This window comes from Oratosquilla oratoria, chromosome 38 (genome assembly GCF_046742065.1).
Source record: "Oratosquilla oratoria isolate Oo_2021 chromosome 38, ASM4674206v1, whole genome shotgun sequence".
In the NCBI taxonomy this organism is placed as follows: Eukaryota; Metazoa; Arthropoda; class Malacostraca; order Stomatopoda; family Squillidae; genus Oratosquilla; species Oratosquilla oratoria.
Window position 1 is genome coordinate 46,653,219 of NC_134814.1, and position 24,095 is coordinate 46,677,313.

Here is a 24,095-nt window from a genome sequence, read left to right on the forward strand (position 1 = left end):
GTGTACTTCTCGTCGAAGAACACGAGAGCCCAGGCTCTTCCTTGCTTCACTTCTTCTAAGCCTTCGTCGTAGGTATTAAAGTAACGCTGCAAATAGATGAGGATTTATTTTCTAGGGGGGATAGTACAATCACATTCTCTCCTTCTATATACGTATGAACACATACATACATATATATATATATATATATATATATGTGTATAGATACATATATATATATGTATAGACATATATATATATATATATATGTATATATCTACATATATATATATATATATATATGTATACATATATAAATAATATATATATGTATATATAATCATATATATGCATACATATGAATAAACACACACACACACACACACACACACACACACACACACACACACACACACACACACACACACACACACACACACACACACACACACACACACACACACACACACACACACACACACATACACACACACACACATATATATATATAGATAGATACACACACATATATAATTACATCTTCAATGCTAATACAAAGAAGGAATTATAAAAGCAAGAAACAAACTACAGAATGTATGACTGAGATATGGTGAAGAAAATTCGGAGAGGTAGGGGAAGAAGTACACGTGGTTTTGCTGCCGTCTTAGTAACCAGCAAATATAGGACAATTGCTCACAACTGGTACATTACAATTTAAACAATTTGAATTTTCTTGGCAAACATAACTATCTAATTTGTACAAACCTTGATGGAGATTAACATTTATTCCCTTACTAGATGTAATCAAACTGCATTCAACTGAATTTGTGTCTGAGATGTTATTGGTACATGTGATGGTTTTAGCGTTATTCCATTCAACTGGATGGTTAGAATTGTTCATGTGGTTGAATATAACGCTAGATTGGTTTCCCTCTCTAACGTATTTCTTGTGTTGATTAATTCATGTTTTGAGTGTTTTAGCAGTCTGACCAATATAAAAATGATTACATGATTTACAAGGTATTTTGTACACACATCCTTTATCACTATTGACGGAATTATTTATGAGCTGTCTTACAGTGTTCTTATTGTTAAGAACTACATTAATGTTAAAACTACGTCATAAACTTGGGATGTTTTGCAGGTTCTCTAGGTACGGTAAAACTAACATGTTATTCCTATTAAATTTTTTAAATGACCTGAAGTTGTAAAAGGTTCTTTTGGCACAATTATAAGGTGTGTAGGTGTGTAGGGTATCGCAGCTTAGTACCAATATCGTAGATACATCTTAATTCATCATCGATTTACGCTGGGCTGGAAATGCGTAAAGCCCTGAGGAACATCGAAAAAAAAACCAGATCGTTTTACTCCATCAGGGTATGAGGAATAATAGTGTATATATGAACAAACAGTTCTACATTGGTCAAACGGCAAAGGATCTATCTGTTAGAATTAAGCCATATAAAAAATATGTAAAAGATGGAAATTATTCAAGTACTATTTTTGAACATCTCAGCACTTATAATCACCCTATCGATTGGGATAACGCTAGCGTGATTATTTTCAACAATAACATTGTCGAAAGAAATATAATTGAAAGTAGCTTTATAAAATCCACAAATAATATTAATTTCAACATTAATCTAGAATTGTATAAAATAGATAAGGATATTTGTGAAGAAATAACAAACACGTTCCAGTTGTAAGAATTAGACACCTGACCCTCAACTTGTTCCCATGGAGAGCTTCCCATATTCAATTACCTTTGGTTAATATGATATTTTGTCACCACCTTATCCTGCATTTGACACATGGACCCCTTGTGTCTACGTCCCCCCTTTTCCCCACTATATATTATGCTTGTTTGTACTGTATGTATCTTTGCACTGAAGATATAATACACGAAAGCGCTCTGCATCGGTTGTTTCTAGTCATTAGTGGTCACCTTGCATATTTTTGTATATAAGTGTCACGTCGTTAAGGTGAGTAGAATCCTGTGGTTGTGCTGTGTCACGCCCTTGATTGAATAACGTCTCCTGTTTGTAATTTTTAGGCACGCCTTGCGTGAATATATGTAATTATGTTTTATATTGTATTCTATAATGTGTATATATATATATTTCTTGAAATATGCATTGCGCTATTCCCGTCCATTGGAGTGTGCCAATTACGTATTATCAGGCAACGCCAAGCTTAGAAACGTATCATAATTTGGCGGGAAAAGCTCATTTTGCCTTCCCATTGGCTGAAGATTTTTAAATTACCTACTTTGAATACGTTTCTGCATCCCGGAAACGTAAACACCCATTCCCGGGCTATAAAAGGCGAAGCGAAGAGGACCAACAGACAGAGAACAGGCAGAGACCAGGCAGAGGGAGAGAAAAGCAGAGACAGCTCCAGAGCGAGAAAAGAACGAGAAGATAAGAAAAGAAGCTGGAGCCTAGGCCCATCTCAATCTACATAGAATTTCTTCGACCTTAGTCAATTACAACAACTTCGCGAAACAAGTGCTTTGGACTACAAATACTGTCCGTCTCCAAGAGAAGAGCAAAGCCCTCGTGTATTTCTCGAATAGTATCTGACATTCTCTAGGTTGCTGCTTGACTACGAGCGACTAGACATTCTCTGTTATTTTCTCTGTTAACGATACATCATCCACTATCTTATTTGTTCCCGACTTGCTTAAGCTTTTCCTACCGGAAGAACTACCAGAAGCTTCCTCTACCAGAAGTTATCGTCCGTAATCTTCACATCAAACTACTTATTTCTCCCCCCGATATCGTTAATGCGACCTCAACAAACGGTATTAACACTCGTCTACACCATAATCAATACTTTGTTTCGCCCAACCTTGACTTACGTGTTGCAAACATAACCACACTCAACAACAACTTGGTAATTAAACGGATCTATTTCCTGTCTTATGCTTTGATATATTGTTATTATTCTAACCAATTTATGTTGTATGTGTTATTTTTGTTCTTGTGATATCTAATTTGAACGAAGATATATATATATATATATATATATATATATATATATTTATATATATATATTATATATATATATATATATATATATATATATATATATGCATATATACATATACATATTCATATATATATAAATGTATACATATATATGTATATATATATATATATATACATATACATATTCATATATATATATATAAATATATACATATATATGTATATATATATGAATATATATATCTACATATACACATTTGTATGTGTATATATGTATATGTACACACACACACACACACACACACACACACACACACACACACACACACACACACACACACACACACACACACACACACACACACACACACACACACACACACACACACACACACACACATATATATATATATATATATATATATGTGTGTGTTTTTCACATATCAAGAGAAATATTCTCACTAATGTTTTAGTGATCGCATCCCAACACCAAAATTATTTGGCTTATCTCAGAACATACCTTGTGGAATCTCGTATCATCCATTTTATCAATGAAAACATCCGCGATGGAGACTGTGAGGAAGCCGTGGTCGAGATTGACGATGGCCACTGGGAGGAAGGAAGGGGTGCCTCCCACCGTCAGGCAGAAGAGGACCGTCTGCACGGGAGGCATCAGGAACGAGAACAGCAGGAACCTAGTCAGGGGGATGGAGCAAATGAAAGAATGATGATGTTAATAATAATGATGATAATAATTGATATGATGATAATGATAATGATGATAATAATGATAATGATGATAATAATAATAGTAATGATGATAATGGTAATAATTATAAGAGCACTACTACTACATATAATTATATTGATGATTGTAATGATGATAATAAGGCTAGTAGTAATAATGAAAATGGTATAATAGTAATTATAATATTACTATAATTATCAGTATTCTTATTATTGTAGTTATTGCTATTATTAGCTATCATCATTATTACTATAATTATTATTGTTATCATTGTCATTGTTGTTATTGATATTGATGCTGTTATTGTTATCATTATACATAATGGAGACTGTAGCCTGGAAAAAGTGCAATTACTATAAAATAGAGGAATATCACACAGCGATGTGCTCAGAGTGGAAGTCCGGAGAAATATTAAAGTGTCTTCAAGAGAGGGATTATACCGCAGAAAAAAATGATGAACAGTTCTGACTGATCATCACAGAAGTAATTAATATTGATGATGAAAAATGCAACGCAGTGGTGGATTCTTTGCCATGGTCATTGGAAAGAGATCTGTCGGTTGAGACAGATCATATGTGTGGTTGGAAGCGGAGATAAGACAGTGCCAGTCTTCGACGCTGTTTCGTAAGTGGAAGTGAAGAAACAGGTACAGTTTTGGAGGGAGATTAAGGCTACGGACGCACGAGAGGCTGTTTAGCCGCTCAACCGCTGCGGCTGTTTAGCCGTTTTTAAAGAACACACTACTTTTAATGGAATTTCGCGCATTAGTTACTTAACCGCTAATGCGCGCAATTCCATTAAAAGTAGTGTGTTCTATAAAAACGGCTAAACAGCCGCAGCGGTTGAGCGGCTAAACAGCCTCTCGTGCGTTTCATCCTTAAGAGAGAGATAGAAAAGGAAACAGAGATGTGAGTCGCGGAGTTAGAAATACTGATATTGGAAGTAGATTGAAATGGATCTTGTGGACTCCTAAAGAAATAGAGTAGTGCTCTATGAACTCCCTAATGGAGCCACAGAAAACTAGTAGGAGTTAGTGGAAGCAAGACGATTTGATTTATTGTTGAAGTGGTCTCTCCAGGAAGGTAAGGGACAGCAATACATAAGTATGGGATACATTACGAAAAGCAGATCGAGGACGCTCGCGTTTTAAAGGTTGTCTTAAAAGTGTATGCAGACTATGGTTGTTTCGCGACACACATGGAAACATCACAACTGCCTTTGGTAGCAGGTGTCCTTACTCACCCTTTGTTCCTCCACATTTTGATAAAGTTCTTGACTGTCAAGGCGCCCAGTCTGGTTGCACTAAATTTCGTTTCATTTCGGTTGGTCTGCACCCAAGGAGACTGTCAAAGGAGGTGACAAAGGCAGGGGTAAGGTTCCAAAGACGAATGTGGTACTGAAACTTAAGTCACATCACAGATCACACACCAAGTTTTCAAGAACAGGTTCAGAACACTCGTACCATGAATATCGTGTCCTCTGGATCTATCAGCTGAGATCGTCTGGCTTCCGGGACGGAAGGGTCAAGCTTGTGAGGAGAGGAACCCTTATCCACCCAAACGGGAGCAGAAGGGTCGAGGTTCTTCGAAGTTGTTACCTCCTGCAGGGCAATGCTCTTCTCGTTTTCGAAGGCTTTGTTAGTCTGCCAGGGGTACACAGAAGGTTTAACTAACTCAACTAGCCTAGAAGAATTTAATATTGTGTATTGACTTGTAGAAATGATTCTTTGGTGTGCGCATGTATTGGATATTTTCTGATGTGCCTGGACTTCTGAGGAGCATTAGCAGATATATCTTTCCTTGTTGAACATTCAGTACATCACTTGGTGTAGTAGCTGTCTTTAGTGGGTATCATTTGATGTAGGGGGGGGGTCGCTGATTAAGTGAAACGGCCTTGCTGTGGATATTCTGTGTCTTGCTCCATTGCCTCTGATCTGGGAATGTGCTGGAGATAGGGATAACCCTTCATCCATGAGGATCTGAGAAGGTAACAAGGGTGGTGAATGGGAATGGAGTGGATGGGAGTGGAGTGGGTGGGAGTGTGTGTGTGCCTTTGATTTGGCTACCTCTCTTATTAAGGGGAAGAAGCCCTTAGTTTCCAAATATAGCTAGATAGATTTGAAGTTAATAGAATTGTATCAGTACAACAATAGTGAAATGTGTTTATGCATGGGTGTGACAAGCATGGGTTTTGTTAATTTGTCCACTGTTATTGCTTGGATAGAGCCTTGCTCTAGGTACTTTAAGGTTTTAGATATGCTTTGCTCATGTAAGTTCCAGGTATTGTTTTTGTGTTCCGTTAACACAGAACATTAGTGTTTTCTGTTGCTCTTCAGGAAATTTGCACTGTCCTCGCGTGCAGTTGATTACAAAAGTCATGGCTCTTGGGGAAATAAAGTTGGGGAGACTGCAAAAATGTCCGACACAGGGAGCTGCAACCGCCTCCCCCACGCTATGTAGGGACACAACGATTGTAGCTTTTTGGGGATGATGTACAGTCATAAGCAAAAGTTTGAACCACCCAGAATTTTTCATGATATAAAACCCAAATTCTTTGTCTGATAACTTTTTTTTTTTTGTATATGGAAATTACCTAATTGTGAGCTAAATGCTACAGAGGGAAAAAATATCGACGTTGTGAGAACTGCAACGTGGGTCAAAACATTTGCCGTGTCTGTACGTATCAGCACCGTGTCTCATATTTCTGCAGTTCCTCCACATTTCGTCTCACCACCAACTGACACTACAGCAAAAATTTATATCTATTACTGGACATTTGGTGTAATCTCCCAATACAACATGTACCTTACGGTGATATTCATTTGTACACAGATTGTATCGAATGCTTGGCTAAAAATATTATGTCAACATATTGAAAATCGTATGATAGTATATTAATTTTGTAGCTGTGTCCGTCATCCATAATATTTGTTGTTTGTAATCATCTTTGAAAAGGTGTTCATAAGGGTTTTGTAGGTGCATTTGAAGAACTTGCTGTTCAAGTTAACGAACATATTTAAGGAACAATCAGGCCCTGCCGTCGCGAGCTTTAAACTCGGGTCCCTCTAAACGTGAATCTCAAGCGTTACCACTCCGCCACTAGCAATTTGATAAATGATTTTCAAGGAATTTATAACAACGAGTGTCGCTAGTTGTTGTAAAGAATTGTTATTGACTTTGCTGCTAGCTTTAATGCGTGTAGAATGAGAGAAATATAAAGAATAATAGTTATACAGTCTTTAAAGCACTGCTATACTTAGATGTTTGATACACCTGCGACCGCTGTTCTCTCTTCTGGGAGTCTCTAGAATTTCATAATTTCCAAAATTCATAACAAAGAGTTCCGCAGTCTAGAAAGTTTCGGATACCAAAAGCACTCTATGATGTTCTGGTACATTTTCGAAAGGTGTTGTCGTTGTGAGTTTTAGATCCCCATTAGAGAGAACTCTTCGTACAGTGATGATATTATAGTAAGAGAGTTTGAGGTACTTACGACCCCTTGATGCAAGTCCTCTTCGTCGCCATCTTGGAGGCAGAGTTTAAGGAAGATATCCTCCAGGGAATTGATACCATAGTAGGCCATCAAGTTCTTTGGCGACGTCTCTGCCAACAGTCGTCCAGCTCGCATGAGACCCACCTGCAAGGACATTCAGGATACGATAACAATATTTTTAAATTCTTTTAACCCACATGTATGTAACTAAGGCCTGCTGCCTATGCAATAACTGCTATGTTTCTTGGCGTGTGATGCACAAATTTAAGGCTTATTGTCCGTATTTCTAACCCGCACTTGTGGAGGACTCTGATGCGAGATAAACAGGATATTCTTCACCTATCTATCTATCTATCTATCTATTCATCTATATATACATATATATATATATGTATATATATATATATATGTATGTGTGTGTGTGTGTGTGTGTGTGTGTGTGTGTGTGTATGTGTGTGTGAGTGTGTGTGTATTACACACACTAAATGGTCCCCAGTGTACAGATATTCATCTTTTCACCCACAGTAATTTTCACTTTAATTCTATGCCATCACGGTCGAGACTGACGAGGAGCTCGATGGAATCATATACGGAAGCTGATATGTGGTCAAGGTAAGGACTCGAGCCCAACTCAGACGTAACAAGAAAACAGTGAGTTAGACCATTGCGTAATGGTCTAAGTCACTGTTTTCTTATTACGTCTCAGATGGATTCGAGTCCTTACCTTGGCTACGTATAATTTTTCATATATAATTCCATCGAGCTCCTTGTCAGTCTCGACCGTCATGGCATGGAATTAAAGTGAAAATTACTGTGGTGAAAAAAAAAAAATTATATATATATATATATATATATATATATATATATATATATATACATATATATATGTGTGTGTGTGTGTGTGTGTGTATGTATATATATATATATATATATATTTGGATGATGGAGAACATAAACACAGGGGAAGGCTCGGAACCCTAAACACTCTAACGTTTCGTTCGCGTAGAACTTCTTCAGAGAGTGTATGTAGAACTGCAATTGAAGTTTATGTACTAAATCTAATTATCTTTTCGGACACTTGGGAAAGGTCGTTTTTCTGGCGTGCTTTAGAATTAAAATACTAGTTTCTTTAGCTAAATTGATAAACCCTCCTCGATGATTCGATGAATTATTAGTTGAAATATATGCTGATTCAACAATTCTTCTAGTGAATTTATCAAAACCTTTATGTAGCACATGATGACAGGACAAAGAGTGGTATAGTAATAGGATTTTTTCTCAGGTCACTACGAATCTGTAGTAATGAATACCTAGAAGGCGAATTTGATTACATTATGAAAACCTTTGACAAACTTGGATATCCAGAGGGAATGTTGAAAAGAACAAAAAGAAAAGCAATGAATATTTACAATCACGGAAAGAAAGAGAGAAATGATAAAAATAATACAAATTTTATATCAGTACCTGGCTCAGAAACGCCACCAATAATAGACAAATATTTAACAAAATCAGGTATGAACATAGCTAAAATAACTAACAAGAGGATAGGTGATTTGATAAAGACTTCTGAAAAGAGAACCAATTCCGAAAACAGCGTCGTATACAAAATCCCGTGTAATAGTTGCTCAATGGCTTATTTTGGCGAATCGTCAAGAGGATTAGAAAAAAGAATTTATGAACATAAAAACGACATAAAAGCACATAGGACATCTAATTCTTTAGTAGTTCATGCGGAAAAATTCGATCATTTACCAAACTGGAGAGAAGCTGAAGTGCTACATAAAGGTTTTGATAAATTCACTAGAAGAATTGTTGAATCAGCATATATTTCAACTAATAATTCATCGAATCATCGAGGAGGGTTTATCAATTTAGCTAAAGAAACAAGTATTTTAATTCTAAAGCACGCCAGAAAAACGACCTTTCCCAAGTGTCCGAAAAGATAATTAGATTTAGTACATAAACTTCAATTGCAGTTCTACATACACTCTCTTAAGAAGTTCTACGCGAACGAAACGTTAGAGTGTTTAGGGTTCCGAGCCTTCCCCTGTGTTTATGTTCTCCATCATCCAAATAATTTGTCAAAAATACTTATCAATATATATATATATATATATATATATATATATATATATATATATATATATATATATATATATATATATATATATATTGCAAAAATAATCACAAAACGCGTGACTAAATGATCATGCAGAAACCACAGGGAAATAAAGTTCGGAATACTAAACGTTTTCGTTTATTACATCCTCTGAGGATGTCGTAATAGACGAAAAACGTTTAGTATTCCGAACTTTATTTCGCTGTGGTTTCTGCATTATATATATATATATATATATATATATATATATATATATATTATATATATATATATATATATATATATATATATATACATATAATTTTCTAGATACCCCTTAGAAGTCATTTCACTACTGTACTAGATTTGTATGTTCATTCTGCCTATTGCGATGCGATTTTATTCAGCTGAAGAGAAATAAACTCAGGGAAATTTAGGGTCAAAAACACCTGGTATAGCCTAGGATCTCACCCTGTCGGCTTGGCGCGCCTCTTCGATATAGTGAGTGGTGATGATGATCGTGGTGCGGGAAGTTCGGCAGACGCTAATCAGGTGCTCCCAGATGCTGAACCGGGAAGGGAAAGAACAGGAAGGTTATCCATAATAACTTCTCCAATGTTGACACAGAGGGAACGTGGTTATGCCATGTTCTACACTCATGGCATTCATCCAACTTGTGCCAAATGTGCTGAAGATGGTTCTCTTTATTGACGGGTCCCCAGAATTCGAAAATCTCCAATGTTTGGGAAGAAAAAATCTTCCGAAAATGTAACAGTACATGAAGTGCTGTCTCTGGTGTCCTTAATTTTCTGGGTTTGTCTGATAATTTGGTTCCGAGTTTTGGGAATTCTGAATATTGGGAAGTTCCGAAGATGGGGATTCTCCAATAGAGGGAACCAACTGTGTGTTCACACCCACCTCGTCCGGAGTAGAGGGTCCACGCCCACTGTCGGCTCGTCCAGAATCAGAAGCTCCGGGTCGTGGACGAGAGCAGATGCAAAGCTGACGCGCCTCTGCTGTCCACCACTATGGATGAGACATAAGAAGATAATTTAATGAAATCGATCAATTTTATGTACTTTTTACGGACATCCAAACCTGACTCACGGTGCATTGACACGGTGCAAGTACACTTTCCTGTTGAGTATTTGATTTATTTCTTTATTACGTAGTTTGCATAGTGATATTTGCAGAGGTGTAGAGTAAATGTAGTATGGGGATAGTGAGGACAGTGAGAATGACCCAGGCTATTCCTTATTCTGAGGAAGATATTGCACAGAAGAAATCATATGGTCGAGAATAGAAACACTGATAATACATTATTGAACGTGAGAGAATCCCATAGGGGTAACTTTTTTCACAGGAGGTACACACACTTCAAATGTACAAACTCACCTTAATTGGGAAATAAGTCGCTTATCGGAAGGAAGATCAAGAAACTTGATAAGGAACTCCGTTTTCCTGGCAATGCTCAAGTGGCTCATGCCATGTATTCTGCCGAAGTACTGTAGAGTCTCGCAGATTGTGAATTCTTGGAACAACGCCAGTTCCTGTAAATGCAGGCCACATCGCTTATGAGTTTCTGTTGACATAAGGAAAGCGGCTCTTAACCTGTTCTCTCATATCTCCCATATTTATGTATTTCTGTTCTTAAATCTTGGAGGTCACTTTTAATATGTGAAACTGCTGATATCTAGCGGTCTATTAACCTCAGGTTGCGAACCGCTGTCTCTCTACACAAGTAACTATATTTTAATCTAAATACAATTATGATGACATACGTCTGTGGTAATGAAGATAAGGAACTCCAATCGGAATGGGTTCTTACCTGAGGCATGTAGCCGACCCTGTGCCCAGGGCAAGCGGCCTCGGGGGTCCCTGGGGCATAGCCGAAGACATAAACCTTTCCAGAATCTAGAACTAGACGGTTAACTAGACAGCCAAGCAACGTTGTCTTGCCACATCCGCTGGGGCCCAACAAACCGTAGCTGAAGAGAACGGGAAAACCAATGGGTATTACAAAGGTGTGGAATGGGTGGCGGGTGGGTGGATGTCACTCTTATAAGGGAAAGGCCTTTTGAGTAAAAGCAGCAACGACTGCAACAGCACTGTAGGAGAGAGGCCAAACGCAGACTATGGGGTCCAATATATTGGATCCAATATATTGAATCCCATACTCTGCGTTTGGCCTCTCTCCTACTGAAAGGCCTTTTAGTGTAGATAAATCAATAAATAAGTCTTTATTAGGTTAGCTTATTACTAAAGTTATCGTACTAATAATCACATATCCCATATGCCGAAGGCCACCTTTCCACCTTATGAGGGATGGCAGAGTCAAAGAATAAACCCTCTTCATGCACAATCGAAACATGTGTAACACTCATCTCATCTCAGCATCTCGTGGATGAAGGGTCATCTTTGGTCCCCGCCACACCGTTTGGGTCAAGGGCACTGCAGTGAGGCCCAGCTCTTCAGCAGTAGGGTCCAACAGCCAGAGCTTGTTTACTCCTTTGTGTTTATCATATGGTGACCCTCTCCTTCGTTCACTCAAAAGTATCATCTACTAATTCAGTGAACATCTCCCTCCATTCATTCCTATCTTTAATAATCTCTCTTTTCTTCTCGACAGGCATTCCACTTACATCCAAAGACCCCTTCATCTAGCCATCTCGATTTCGGACTTCCTGTCAACCTCACCCCTTCCTCTTTTGCTTTCCACAATCTCTTTGTTAGTATTTATTTATTTATCCTCTCCAGTCGCCCAAACTACCTCAACATTCACAGATCTACCCTATCCGACAACTCCTTTTCTGTCTGCGTTCCCTGCTTCACCTCCTCGTTTGTCACTCTATCCATTCTTGTAACACCTCTCATATTTCTTAAACATTTAATCTAAGAATACATCCAGTCTCGTCTTTTCCGTCCCCCTCATATTCAGAAGTCGTGAGCACAGTCACGTATATCTTGGTTTGCAATTTTTCTCTCTGTCTCTCTCTCTCTCTCTCTCTCTCTCTCTCTCTCTCTCTCTCTCTCTCTCTCTCTCTCTATATATATATATATATATATATATATATACATATGTGTGTGTGTGTGTGTGTGTGTGTGTGTGTGTGTGTGTGTGTGTGTGTGTGTGTGTGTGTGTGTGTGTGTGTGTGTGTGTGTGTGTGTGTGTGTGATTGTGTGCGCGTGTGTTTCTACGCCGTTACGTTTGAATAGGATTTGGATAAAGTTTTTGTATCTCGTCCTTCTAGATTTTTTTTCTCAATATAACGAGTATTCGTTCGTACAAGAATCAAAGGAAAAAGTAACATTTCTTCTGTCCAGGTAGACAAATTTGGTTTTAATTTGTTTTCTTTACAACAATAGGAAGTAGTTGTGTATGGGAATTTGGAGTGCATGTGATTGACCATGGCCTTGGATCACGTACTGAGTTTATGATCGACGGTTACTACCTCTCCAGGTAAGAGTTCCTAGCTCAGAGCTTATATATTACCAGCAGGGGTTAATACCATGACCTTGCATACACCACACACCCATCCACTTGCTCAAGGGGACAGTAACAACTTGTAAATATTATGAAGCTATCCCTGAGCGGGTAGCGAAATTGGATGTGTATGTGTGTGTGTGTGTTCGTGTGTGTGTGTGTGTGTGTGCATGTGTGATTCACCTTGGTCTTTGGATCACGTGTTGGACACGTGATCGACAGCTATTTCCCTCCCGGAAGAAAGCTCAGAGCTCGTATGACCGATCTATGGGTAATGCTTTGACCTTATACGCACACACACACTCAACTCCCCGCCCACGAGAGCTGGAGTAACGACTCGAAGCTCAGCGATACTGGAATTATTTTCAGCCCTGGGCAGGATTTGAACCCGGACCGCCGTAGCGACAGTCTGGGACTACCAACCGCGCCACCGAGTCGAGTGTGTGTGTGTGTGTGTGTGTGTGTGTGTGTGTGTGTGTGTGTGTGTGTGTGTGTGTGTGTGTGTGTGTGTGTGTGTGTGTGTGTGTGTGTGTGTGTGTACACCCGTGTATACACTTGGTCTTTGGTGTGTACACCCGTGTATTCACTTGGTCTTTGGATCACGTGTTGGACTCGTGTGTGTGTGTGTGTGTGTGTGTATGTGTGTGTGTGTGTGTGTGTGTGTGTGTGTGTGTGTGTGTGTGTGTGTGTACACCCGTGTATACACTTGGTCTTTGGTGTGTACACCCGTGTATTCACTTGGTCTTTGGATCACGTGTTGGACTCATGTGTGTGTGTGTGTGTGTGTGTGTGTGTGTGTGTGTGTGTGTGTGTGTGTGTGTGTGTGTGTGTGTGTGTGTGTGTGTGTGTGTGTGTGTGTGTGTGTGTGTGTGTGTGTGTGTGTGTGTGTGTGTGTGTGTATGTGTGTGTGTGTACACCCGTGTGTTAAAATCAAGGTAAGAGATAGGCATCCTTATCACAATATCATGCATAAGCGCGATAGAAAAAATAATAAATTCTCTTCACTTCACGAAACGTACACTTGCACTCAAAAGCCAGGTTTACAGAGGCTTACCTTATCATTCATATCTTATATCCTCTTTGTCTGCATCGATACTAATTTCTGTTGAGTCATGAGAAAGAACTGGTTTTCTATTCTAGGCTTCAAATAGATCTTATTTTAGCTTTGTGGACTACATGTAGTTAACAACTACTATCCTTGAGCCGAAGATTGTAATAGACTAAAAGGATTTATTTAGTTTTTTTTTTATAACAACCCATTATTGTTATTTAGCGAAAACATATCTGGTGTCACAGTATTTTAGTATATAGATAATCTTTCATGTTTCGAAAAATGAATGTATTGAACTTCGTTATTTTTTTGTATTGTATCATAATGTATTATACCGTAGTGTAATGGTTTACTGACCCGTTACAAAGGTTACAAAGGCGGACCATGCCGACAGAAGACCTTTTGGTCCATAACTAGGTCGGATGCAAAAATATATATATAAATAATAAAAAAGATGAAATGAAATAAAAACTATAATAATATAAATAATAATAAATAGAATAAATAATACATAGGTATAGTTAAATGATAAACAAACAGGTAAATAGTAAATAATGATAACCAATAGTGGAGGACAAAATATCACGATAGGATGTAATGATACTGGAGAAAATATCACGGTAGCATATAATGTCAGTGGAGGACAAAATATAATTTTAGGAAGGGATGCCGGACATTTGTAATACCCACAGTCCTACCCTTCACGTTCACACCATCCCGCCAACACACATAAAATACTTTGCAGTCTTGACTTTACAGTATTGTGATAACCAAATTAGAATTTTATGATAAACAAAAATTTTAAAGTTAGGGCTTAAATTATTAATTCTTTGTAACGTATTAAAAGAAAATGATAAAATTCAGCCTGGGCTCACGCATTCCAAGATTAAAAGTGCCTGTCGAAATTTTAAATACTTTAGATGCTTCAGATCGATATATTCCGACGTAATCTTGATGGCAAAGAAATCAGCTGTTTCTAATCTCTTTGTTGATCTTAAAATGTCTTTTTCTGGGTCGTTTCCTGCTCGGGATCAGACCTTGATTCGAATATAATTGGTGTAGAACGTTTTAGGATAATACGAATACTTATTTGTATGTGAATGAAACGTAATACACACACACACACACACACACACACACACACACACACACACACACACACACACACACACACACACACACACACACACACACACACACACACACACACACACACACACACACACACACACACACACACACACACACACACACACACACACACACACACACACACACACACACACACGAACAGTTCTGGCCCCAATAATGTTTGCTATATATATATTAATGATATGGATTAAGAAATTGAAAGTTATATGAGCTTCTTTGCAGATGATGCAAAACTATTAAAAAAAGTAAACACGGAAGAAGATTGTGAGTCACTACAGAGTGATCTCAATAAAGTATGGGAATGGAGTAGGAAGTGGGAGATGGTGTTCAATACTAAAAAGTGTAGTATAATGGAATTTGGAAAAAACAAAAAAAGAATAATAGGATCATATAAATTGGGAGAAGAAGGAATAAAAAAAGTTGAAAATGAGAAGGATCTGGGAGTCATTATTATGAATAATATGTCACCTGAGGAACATATAAATAAGATGTTTGGAGAAACTTATAATTTAATAAGAACAATCAAAGTGGCATTTACATACCTGGATGAAGAAATGGTGAAGAAAATACTAATCACTTTGATGACACCAAGATTGGAATATGCAGCAACGACGTGGTCAACAAGTACAAAAATGTATAACAAAACTTGAAAGAATACAAAGAGCAATTACAAAATTAGCACCAACACTCTCAAAACTATCATATGAAGAGAGACTAGCAAAACTTGAGCTACAGACACTAGAGTAAAGAAGAGAGAGAGGAGATTTGATAACTATTTACAGAATCATGAAAGACATAGAAATTATTGATAGAGAGGATCTAATAAAATGGGATGATAGAAATACAAGAGGACACGGAAAGAAAATCAAGAAAGACAGCTATAGAAGATATCTGAAAAAGAACAGCTTTCCTCACAGAGTAATAGACATTTGGAACAAGTTAGATGAGAAAGTGGTGTGTGCAAAAACAATACATGAATTTAAAAATAGTTTAGATAAAATGAGATATGAAGACGGGACACCACGAGCATAGCTCCTCTTCCAGTAAAATACAACTAGGTAATTACAACTAGGTAAATACACACACACACACACACACACACACACACACACACACACACACACACACACACACACACACACACACACACACACACACACACACACACACACACACACACACACACACTTGAGTGCATATGTATATACTAAATTCACACTCCCTCCTATATCAAATTTGGTACACAACCCTAAACAAAAGCTCACATAATACGTAATTAAATCCCACTTAATCACCCCCCCTTCCCTCCCTCCCACGACAGATGTTTCTCCTCGTCACATTACTTGGGTCAAAAGCACTGCAGCAAGTCACAATTCTTTGACAGTAGGGCACAAATGAAAATATCCTTTCGGAGCGCGTCATCTCTCCCTCCATTCATCATCTATCTCCATTCTCTCCTGTATTTTGCACTCTCTCTTCCCTGCTCGACACATTCTTCTTCTCAAGCTCACTCCATCCTCATCTTCATCATATGGATGAAATACACGAGAAAAGATTCGAAAAGAAGTATGGTATTGGTCACACAACCCCAAATTTTATTACAAAAACTCACATACCATAGGCAAAACGGGGCAATAAAATCCCACACTACAAAAGTACATCAAACTAGCATTTCGCGGGAAGACCTGAATGAAAACACAACAATACTGTCAAAAGAGAAAAAAAAAATGTATGGAAGCAGTATTGATAAGATATCTTCAGCCAGAAATCAATATACAACTAAATATGTGTGGAACCTTGGAGCTGTATGGAGCACTCCACGGCGCGCCAAGGAGAAACTAAGAGCACCTCCCACATTGATTTATGTAGTGTCATAAGTTATTATAGTTTGTAAATTCTGAAAATAAAATTACTAGAAGATGCCTAAAGTATATGCGAAACGTTTTAAGTTAAGTATTTGCTTTTAATTTTCAAATTTACCATGGATTCATTTGGTAATGTAGTGTTCTCCCTTCCCCCACAGAAAGAAAGATAGCAAGAAGGATTGAAAGAATGAAAAAGAAGATTACTAACGCCGAGCCTGCTGAATTATTCAACAGAAAATGTCTTCAAGAAAACCTGCTCCCTAAACTTACTAGCATATACATGTATACTGTGTAAGGGGTAAAAAGCCTTTGGTGTATGTATGTATATATATATATATATATATATATATATATATATATATATATATATATATATAATATATAATATATATATATATATATATATATATATGTATATATATAAATACAGTATATATATATATATATGTATATATATATGTATATATATGTATGAGTGTGTGTGTATGCATACACACACACACACACACACACACATATATATATATATATATATATATGTATGTATATACACATATATGTACATGTATACATACATATATATACATACATACGTACATACATACATACATACATACACACATGCCTATATATATGAATATATATATATATATATATATATATATATATATATATATATATATATGTGTATGCGTAAGTAACCACTAGGAAAAGTAAACTAACGAATATATGACATAGTGAAGAGGGTATTCGGAGAGGTAGTGGAAGAAGTACACGTGACGGACGTTTGGGCCGTCCTGGTAGCCAACAAGTATGGGACGTTTGGGTCGTCCTGGTAACCAACAAGTATGGGACAACTGCTCATAAATAATAAGAACACTGTAAGACAACTGCTCATAAATAATTCTGTCAATAGTGATAAAGGGTGTGTGTACAAAATACCTTGCAAATCATGTAATCAGTTTTATGTTGGTCAGACTGCTAAAACACTCACAACACGAATCAATCAACACAAGAAATACGTTAGAGGGAAACCAATCTAGCGGTATATTCAACCACATGAACCATTTTAACCACCCAGTTGACTGGGATAACGCTAAAGTCATCACATACAACAGCAACATAACAGAAAGAAATTTAATTGAATGCAGTTTGATCAAATCTAGTAAGGGGATAAATGTTAATCTTCATCAAGGTTTGTACAAATTAGATAGTTTTATTTCTCATGAAATTTCAAAATTGTTTAAATTGTAATATAAATTATGAGCAGTTGTCCCATACTTGTTGGTTACCAGGACGGCCCAAACGTCCCATACTTGTTGGCTACCAGGACGGCCCAAACGTCCGTCACGTGTACTTCTTCCACTACCTCTCCGAATGCCCTCTTCACTATGTCATATATTCTGTACCTTGTTTCTTCATCTTATAATTCCTTCTTTGTATCTGCACTGAAGATGTAATTATACGAAAGCGCTCTGCTTCGTTAGTTTACTTTTCCTAGTGGTTACTTACGCATTTGTGAACACACGCTCCTAGTGTTTTTATTGCATATATATGTATATACATATACATGCAAGGACATACATATACATACTGATATATGCATACGTAGGGTAATAACAATTTGTTTGAATATCTATGTTCGAGTAGATGAAGTTTTGCAGACAGAAGACTAAAAAAGAAGAAACAACTGTGAGGTAAGTTGTGGACTTACATGGCACCTTGAGGCACTCTCATGTCCAGGTTCTCGAGCACTGGCACCTTGCTCTTGCCGTGTCCATAAGACTTGAGAGCTTGATGAACTACGACTGCATTGCCATGCGCCGATCGATTACTGAAAAAACACAATCAGGTACATTATACATTTCTCTCCCTTGCTTTAGTTATATTAAGATAAAAAGATAGATTATTATGGTCATAGTATATGGGAACCATAGGCTGTAAAGCCTGTACTAATACACTCTTTCGGAAATCCTGAAATATTGGCCCCTCAGCCTGAGGTTCCTCACTATATTTTTAATTCAATTTAAAATGTGTCATGCACGTGGTATTACGTACTTATATAGAACAATTAAAAAAATGTCAGACAGTAGGAGGCAAAGTTCGATACTGCAGTCGAACGGTAAATTTATTTGAGGAAAAATGTGACCAGGAAAAATAAGAGCATTACATTTTCAACACCACTAGTGCCCTGCTTAAAAAGATACGCCCATCGCGCGCACGCACACACGCACCTGCACACGCACACATGCACCTGCACACACACACACGCACGCACACACACACACACACACACACACACACACACACACACACACACACACACACACACACACACACACACACACACACTCTCTCTCTCTCTCTCTCTCTCGGTGGCGCGGTTGGTAGAGTCCCAGACTGTCAGTATGGCGGTACCGGCGGTACCTGTTTCGAATCCTGCCCAGGGCTGAAATTATTTCAGTATCGCTGCGATTCGAGTCGTTACTCCAACTCTCGTGGGCGGGGAGTTAGGGGTGTATGTGTGTGTAAGTTCATAGCATTACCCATAGACCGATCATACGAGCTCTGGGATCTCTTCTGGGAGGGAAATAGTCCAACAAATGATCCAAAGACCAAGGTGAAGGTGAATCACACGTACGTACACACACACACACACACACACACACACACACACACACACACACACACACACACACACACACACACACACACACACATACAATCACACACACACACATACAAGCACACACACACACACACACACACACACACACACACACACACACACACACACACACATTTATTCTATCTTAATCTATTTAATCTATTGTTGCATTTTTTTCACATATTTGTACCAACGCAGGGAGTCAGAGGGGTCCTACCTTGCGGTCCCTTCTCCAGGTTTTGGAATTTCGGGGACCCCATGAGCGATGATGCCGTTTTCTCGAAGGAAAGTACCATCTCCAGGTGGTCCTTCCTTCTTCTCTGGTTCTGTTATACTTTCCCTCAAAGACCTGTAAGACACCGAATCCACCGTGTCTTCAGCCATTGTTCGGAAGATTTACGTGGCTTTTCGCAAATCTGACCACGATTTCAAAATATCCTCAGGAAGATTGTTTGAACTGTGTTTATGGCAGTGTTGACAGTTGCAGGCTGGCGAATGAATTGGTGTATGATTCCGTCAAGTAATTTTCTTGTTTGTTTATTATTTTTGTCCTTTGTTTCTTATGTAGAACGCACACATAAACCTTTAGATTTTGGTCCCTGAATGGGGTAAGTCCTAGTGCAATTTCGTTTCCTTTGAAATAAAAACTGAAACAGTTTAATCACTGTGTAAGTACGTAAGCGAGGGACATGCACACGGTACTGAAACGTGAGGTAATGCTTCTCCGCTACTGTTGGACACTTGGAACCCGAAGTCCATTTCGTCACTGACCACGGGCTTCGTACCAACCCCTTGCCATCCCTGACCACCTCATCCACACCAACGCTACCACCTTTACCAACACAAACACACAAGCCAGTGTCCCTTATCTGGCAGGAGGGAAGGGGTCAAAGTCGGGTTGATAAGGGATAAGAGTTTTAAACGGGCTACTGTTCGTCAGTGCCGTTGGTAAGTGAGGAAGAAATCCTCGATCAATCCCTTAATTCCAGTGACGCATTTTTGTAGATGTATCTTTTGGTTAACGCCGAAGGATCTTTTTAATGCAACTGAGGGAGCCCCAATGTAAAAAGGATCGCAAAAGAAGCTGGGGGGAAATTGAAGTAGAAAAGAATTATAGAGAAGGAAACATTGAATATGTTGATAAAAAAGAAGAAAAAATACACGGTTTCCGAAATATATATATATATATATATATATATATATATTTATATATGTATATATATATTTATATTTATATATATACATATATATATATACATATAAATATATATATATACATATAAATATATATATATATATATATATATATATATATATCAGTTCTCACAAAAATCGATTTAAGGCCAAGACCCCGTTTAATATGGACTTTGCTTGCCCTGTATGTCCTATTCTTGCATTCATGTCTCCAGCTACCACTGACTTACTCTCTTATTCGCCCAATCACTCTCTTCGTTCACGTTTGGCCAGAACACTCGGTAGGTTTCGTGAAATAGTACCTTCCATACATCCGTTGATTTTCATTTTCCTCAGAATAATTCTTAAACTGATAGTTGTGTAACTCCTGCAACCTTTTCCTAGTTCTTTCAAAAACAGATGGGGATTGATAGAGATAAGCGAAGACGAAGTAAATACAGGAGAGGAGATGAATGTTGTGTTTTAAGAATATATTTAACCATTTCAACATAGAATGCTTACTCTCACCCGAATGAAATTGTCTGACGCAAGCCAAGACAAAACAAATAAATTGTACCACTACAGAGAAGAGGTTAATCGGGATGGTCCTAAAGCCGTCAACTGACTCAAATCTTTAGGATTTAACCAGGAAACAAATCCTGTAAAATAAACCATTGTAACAAGTGGGTTAATCCTATAGTATTACGTTCTCAAATATATTTTCTCTCACCTTAGGCAAAAGATAACACGAATAAGATTACGATACAGCCGTCCCTACGCAACCCATAATATAACGCAATATTCCATGTTACGCAATAATATTGTTGTTGTTGTTTTGGGTTGATTTGCCAGGGCTGAGGCCGCGCGGCAGCGCAGTGGATACCGTCTCGAACTCATGACAGCCGTGGCCAGGCGGGGAGGCGACCCAAATATCGGCCTAGAAAACCTAGCGGCTAACCGTAAATGACAGGGCTTGCCCTACCAGGGGTTTCTCACTTCCCTCTTCGAGGTATTGGGATGGTAATTTTATTTTCTTATTTTTATTTACCAGCGCTTATATCCTTATGGACAATCTCGTACTGCTACTGTGCGACAAAATAATAATGTACTTACATACATACATACATACATACATACATACATACATACATACATACGGGTGTAGGACAGTTGCTCACCGGATAGTTGCTCACCGGATAGTTGCTCACCGGATAATTGCTCACCGGACAATCGCTCACCGGAGAAGTGACAAATAGGACACTTGCTCACCAAAGATTTTTTTTTCTTTTTTTTTTTACTATATATTGATGGGAGAAATTTGTATTGAATTTTATAATTATTAAAAACTAAAATATGAAAGTTTGGATACTGTTTGTGTATTATTGCTGTAATAAACCTAGATATAACTAAAAAATCCTGTATATTGTTTGTTATCAAGTTCAAGAAAAGTAAAAAAAATCTTTGGTGAGCAAGTGTCCTATTTGTCACTTCTCCGGTGAGCGATTGTCCGGTGAGCAATTATCCGGTGAGCAACTATCCGGTGAGCAATTATCCAGTGAGCAACTGTCCGTACCCGCATACATACATACATACATACATACATACATACATACATACATACATACATACATACATACATACATACATACATATACCAAAGGCTTTTCCCCCCTATACGGGGGTAGCCAAAAATAAAAAGGCATACAAACCACTCCCACCCATTTCATTTCCTCCATATTCCACTCCCCTCCACCCTCCTCCCTCCCTCTTATCTTGGCACCTCCTGGATGACGGGTCATCCCTGCATCCTGTCCACTGCCCTGGGTCAGGATAGACGATAAGTGATAAATGGTTATGGTAAATCACTAATGATAAACGATAAATAAAAAGCGAAAATGAAAAATGATAAGTGAAAAATGAAAAATGATAAATTATGAATTATAACGATAAAGATATATGATGAGAAATTATAGTAATAATAGTATTGATAAAGCCTTGTAGAAGGATAGTAGTATTGAGTCATTATATTGTGTTAATAACAATGGTCGTGTAGGAGGTGGGGGGGCACTTCGAGAAAATTTCCTCAAATCTGCTGCAAACAATTGTATCAACATTAAATGATGAATCTGTTAATTTCATTAAAAGTAAGTAAAACTGAATAGGTATCTGGAACTGGTTTCTAATAATACTTACATACATACATACATACATACATACATACATACATACATACATACATACATACATACACACACACACACACACACACACACACACACACACACACACACACACACACACACACACATATATATATATATATGTATATATATATATATGGATATATATGTATATATGTATATATATACATATATATATATACATATATATATATCTATATATATATGTGTATATATATATATATATATATAAGAAGAAGAAGAAGAAGAAGAGGAAGAAGAAGGAGAAGAAGAAGAAGAAGAAGAAGAAGAAGAAGAAGAAGAAGAAGAAATAGAAAAACAACACTGAAGATGCTCGGTTTCAGACAGAGGCATAGTAATGAGGTCACAAAACATTTCGTAATGCCGTTCGTAAACTCAGAAGACGTAGAGGATAATTCTTTCTTTTTTATCCTACGTGGGTCAAATTCCTATCATGACTGACACCCAGGTCTACTATCTTATCTATGGCGATACGAAAGAGGCTTGAAAAATATCAAGATAAGGCTTTCCCCATGGGACTATTGAAATGTTGTCACTTCATGCTCGAACGAAGACCTAATGCCGAAGTCACATTATGCGGCGGTACCGGACGCGGCCTGAACGGGGTTCGCTCTAAACTCAGAAGGGCCAGTAGTGAGATTTTTTTGTTCAATCTTAGTTATGGTATCATTTGAATGAAAAGAACTGCGGCAGTTTGCAGATTTTTAGGATAGGTTAGGTTAGGTTAGTATATTTTATTCAGTATATTTTATATATTCAATATAATATATCTTATGAAGTATATGTGTGATATCTTAAACAATTATTTTAGCTCGGTATTCGTAAACGAAACACCTCAAAGTGAATTCCAAACTGAAACCTGTGAAAAGTCTAGGGTAAACTTACTACGGTAAATATAACAAAAGAAAAAATTAAAAGGTGTATAGACAAACTCAAAGTTAATAAAACACCAGGGCCTGACGGTTGGCATCCAAGAATCTTAAAGGAAATGAAAAATGAGATTGTTGTTCCATTAGAAATTATTTTCAAGAAATCCATCATATCCGGAGATGTCCCAAGAGAATGGAAGCTAGCTAACGTTACTCCCATATTCAAAAAAGGTAACAAAAAGAAACCAAATAACTATAGGCCTATAAGTTTGACTTCAATCGTAGGAAAAATAATGGAAACTAT

At 37.6% G+C, this 24,095-nt stretch overlaps 1 protein-coding gene across 1 annotated transcript in view; it reads right to left on the reverse strand.

Annotated features, from left to right (window-relative positions):
- snu (ABC-type transporter snustorr) overlaps positions 1–20,354 on the reverse strand; it is a 35,190-nt gene extending 14,836 nt beyond the window's left edge. Inside the window, exons 1-11 of the mRNA XM_076176242.1 lie at positions 19,745–20,354; positions 18,574–18,693; positions 11,136–11,295; positions 10,703–10,857; positions 10,226–10,333; positions 9,779–9,872; positions 7,210–7,353; positions 5,180–5,359; positions 4,960–5,060; positions 3,490–3,664; positions 1–86 (exon numbers count right to left, since the gene is read on the reverse strand). The exon at positions 1–86 is cut by the window's left edge and continues 101 nt beyond it. Of these exons, the coding sequence (XP_076032357.1) occupies positions 1–86; positions 3,490–3,664; positions 4,960–5,060; positions 5,180–5,359; positions 7,210–7,353; positions 9,779–9,872; positions 10,226–10,333; positions 10,703–10,857; positions 11,136–11,295; positions 18,574–18,693; positions 19,745–19,911 (1,490 nt within the window). The 5' untranslated portion in view covers positions 19,912–20,354. The remainder of the gene's footprint in view (positions 87–3,489; positions 3,665–4,959; positions 5,061–5,179; positions 5,360–7,209; positions 7,354–9,778; positions 9,873–10,225; positions 10,334–10,702; positions 10,858–11,135; positions 11,296–18,573; positions 18,694–19,744) is intronic.
- Positions 20,355–24,095: the final 3,741 nt, after the last annotated feature.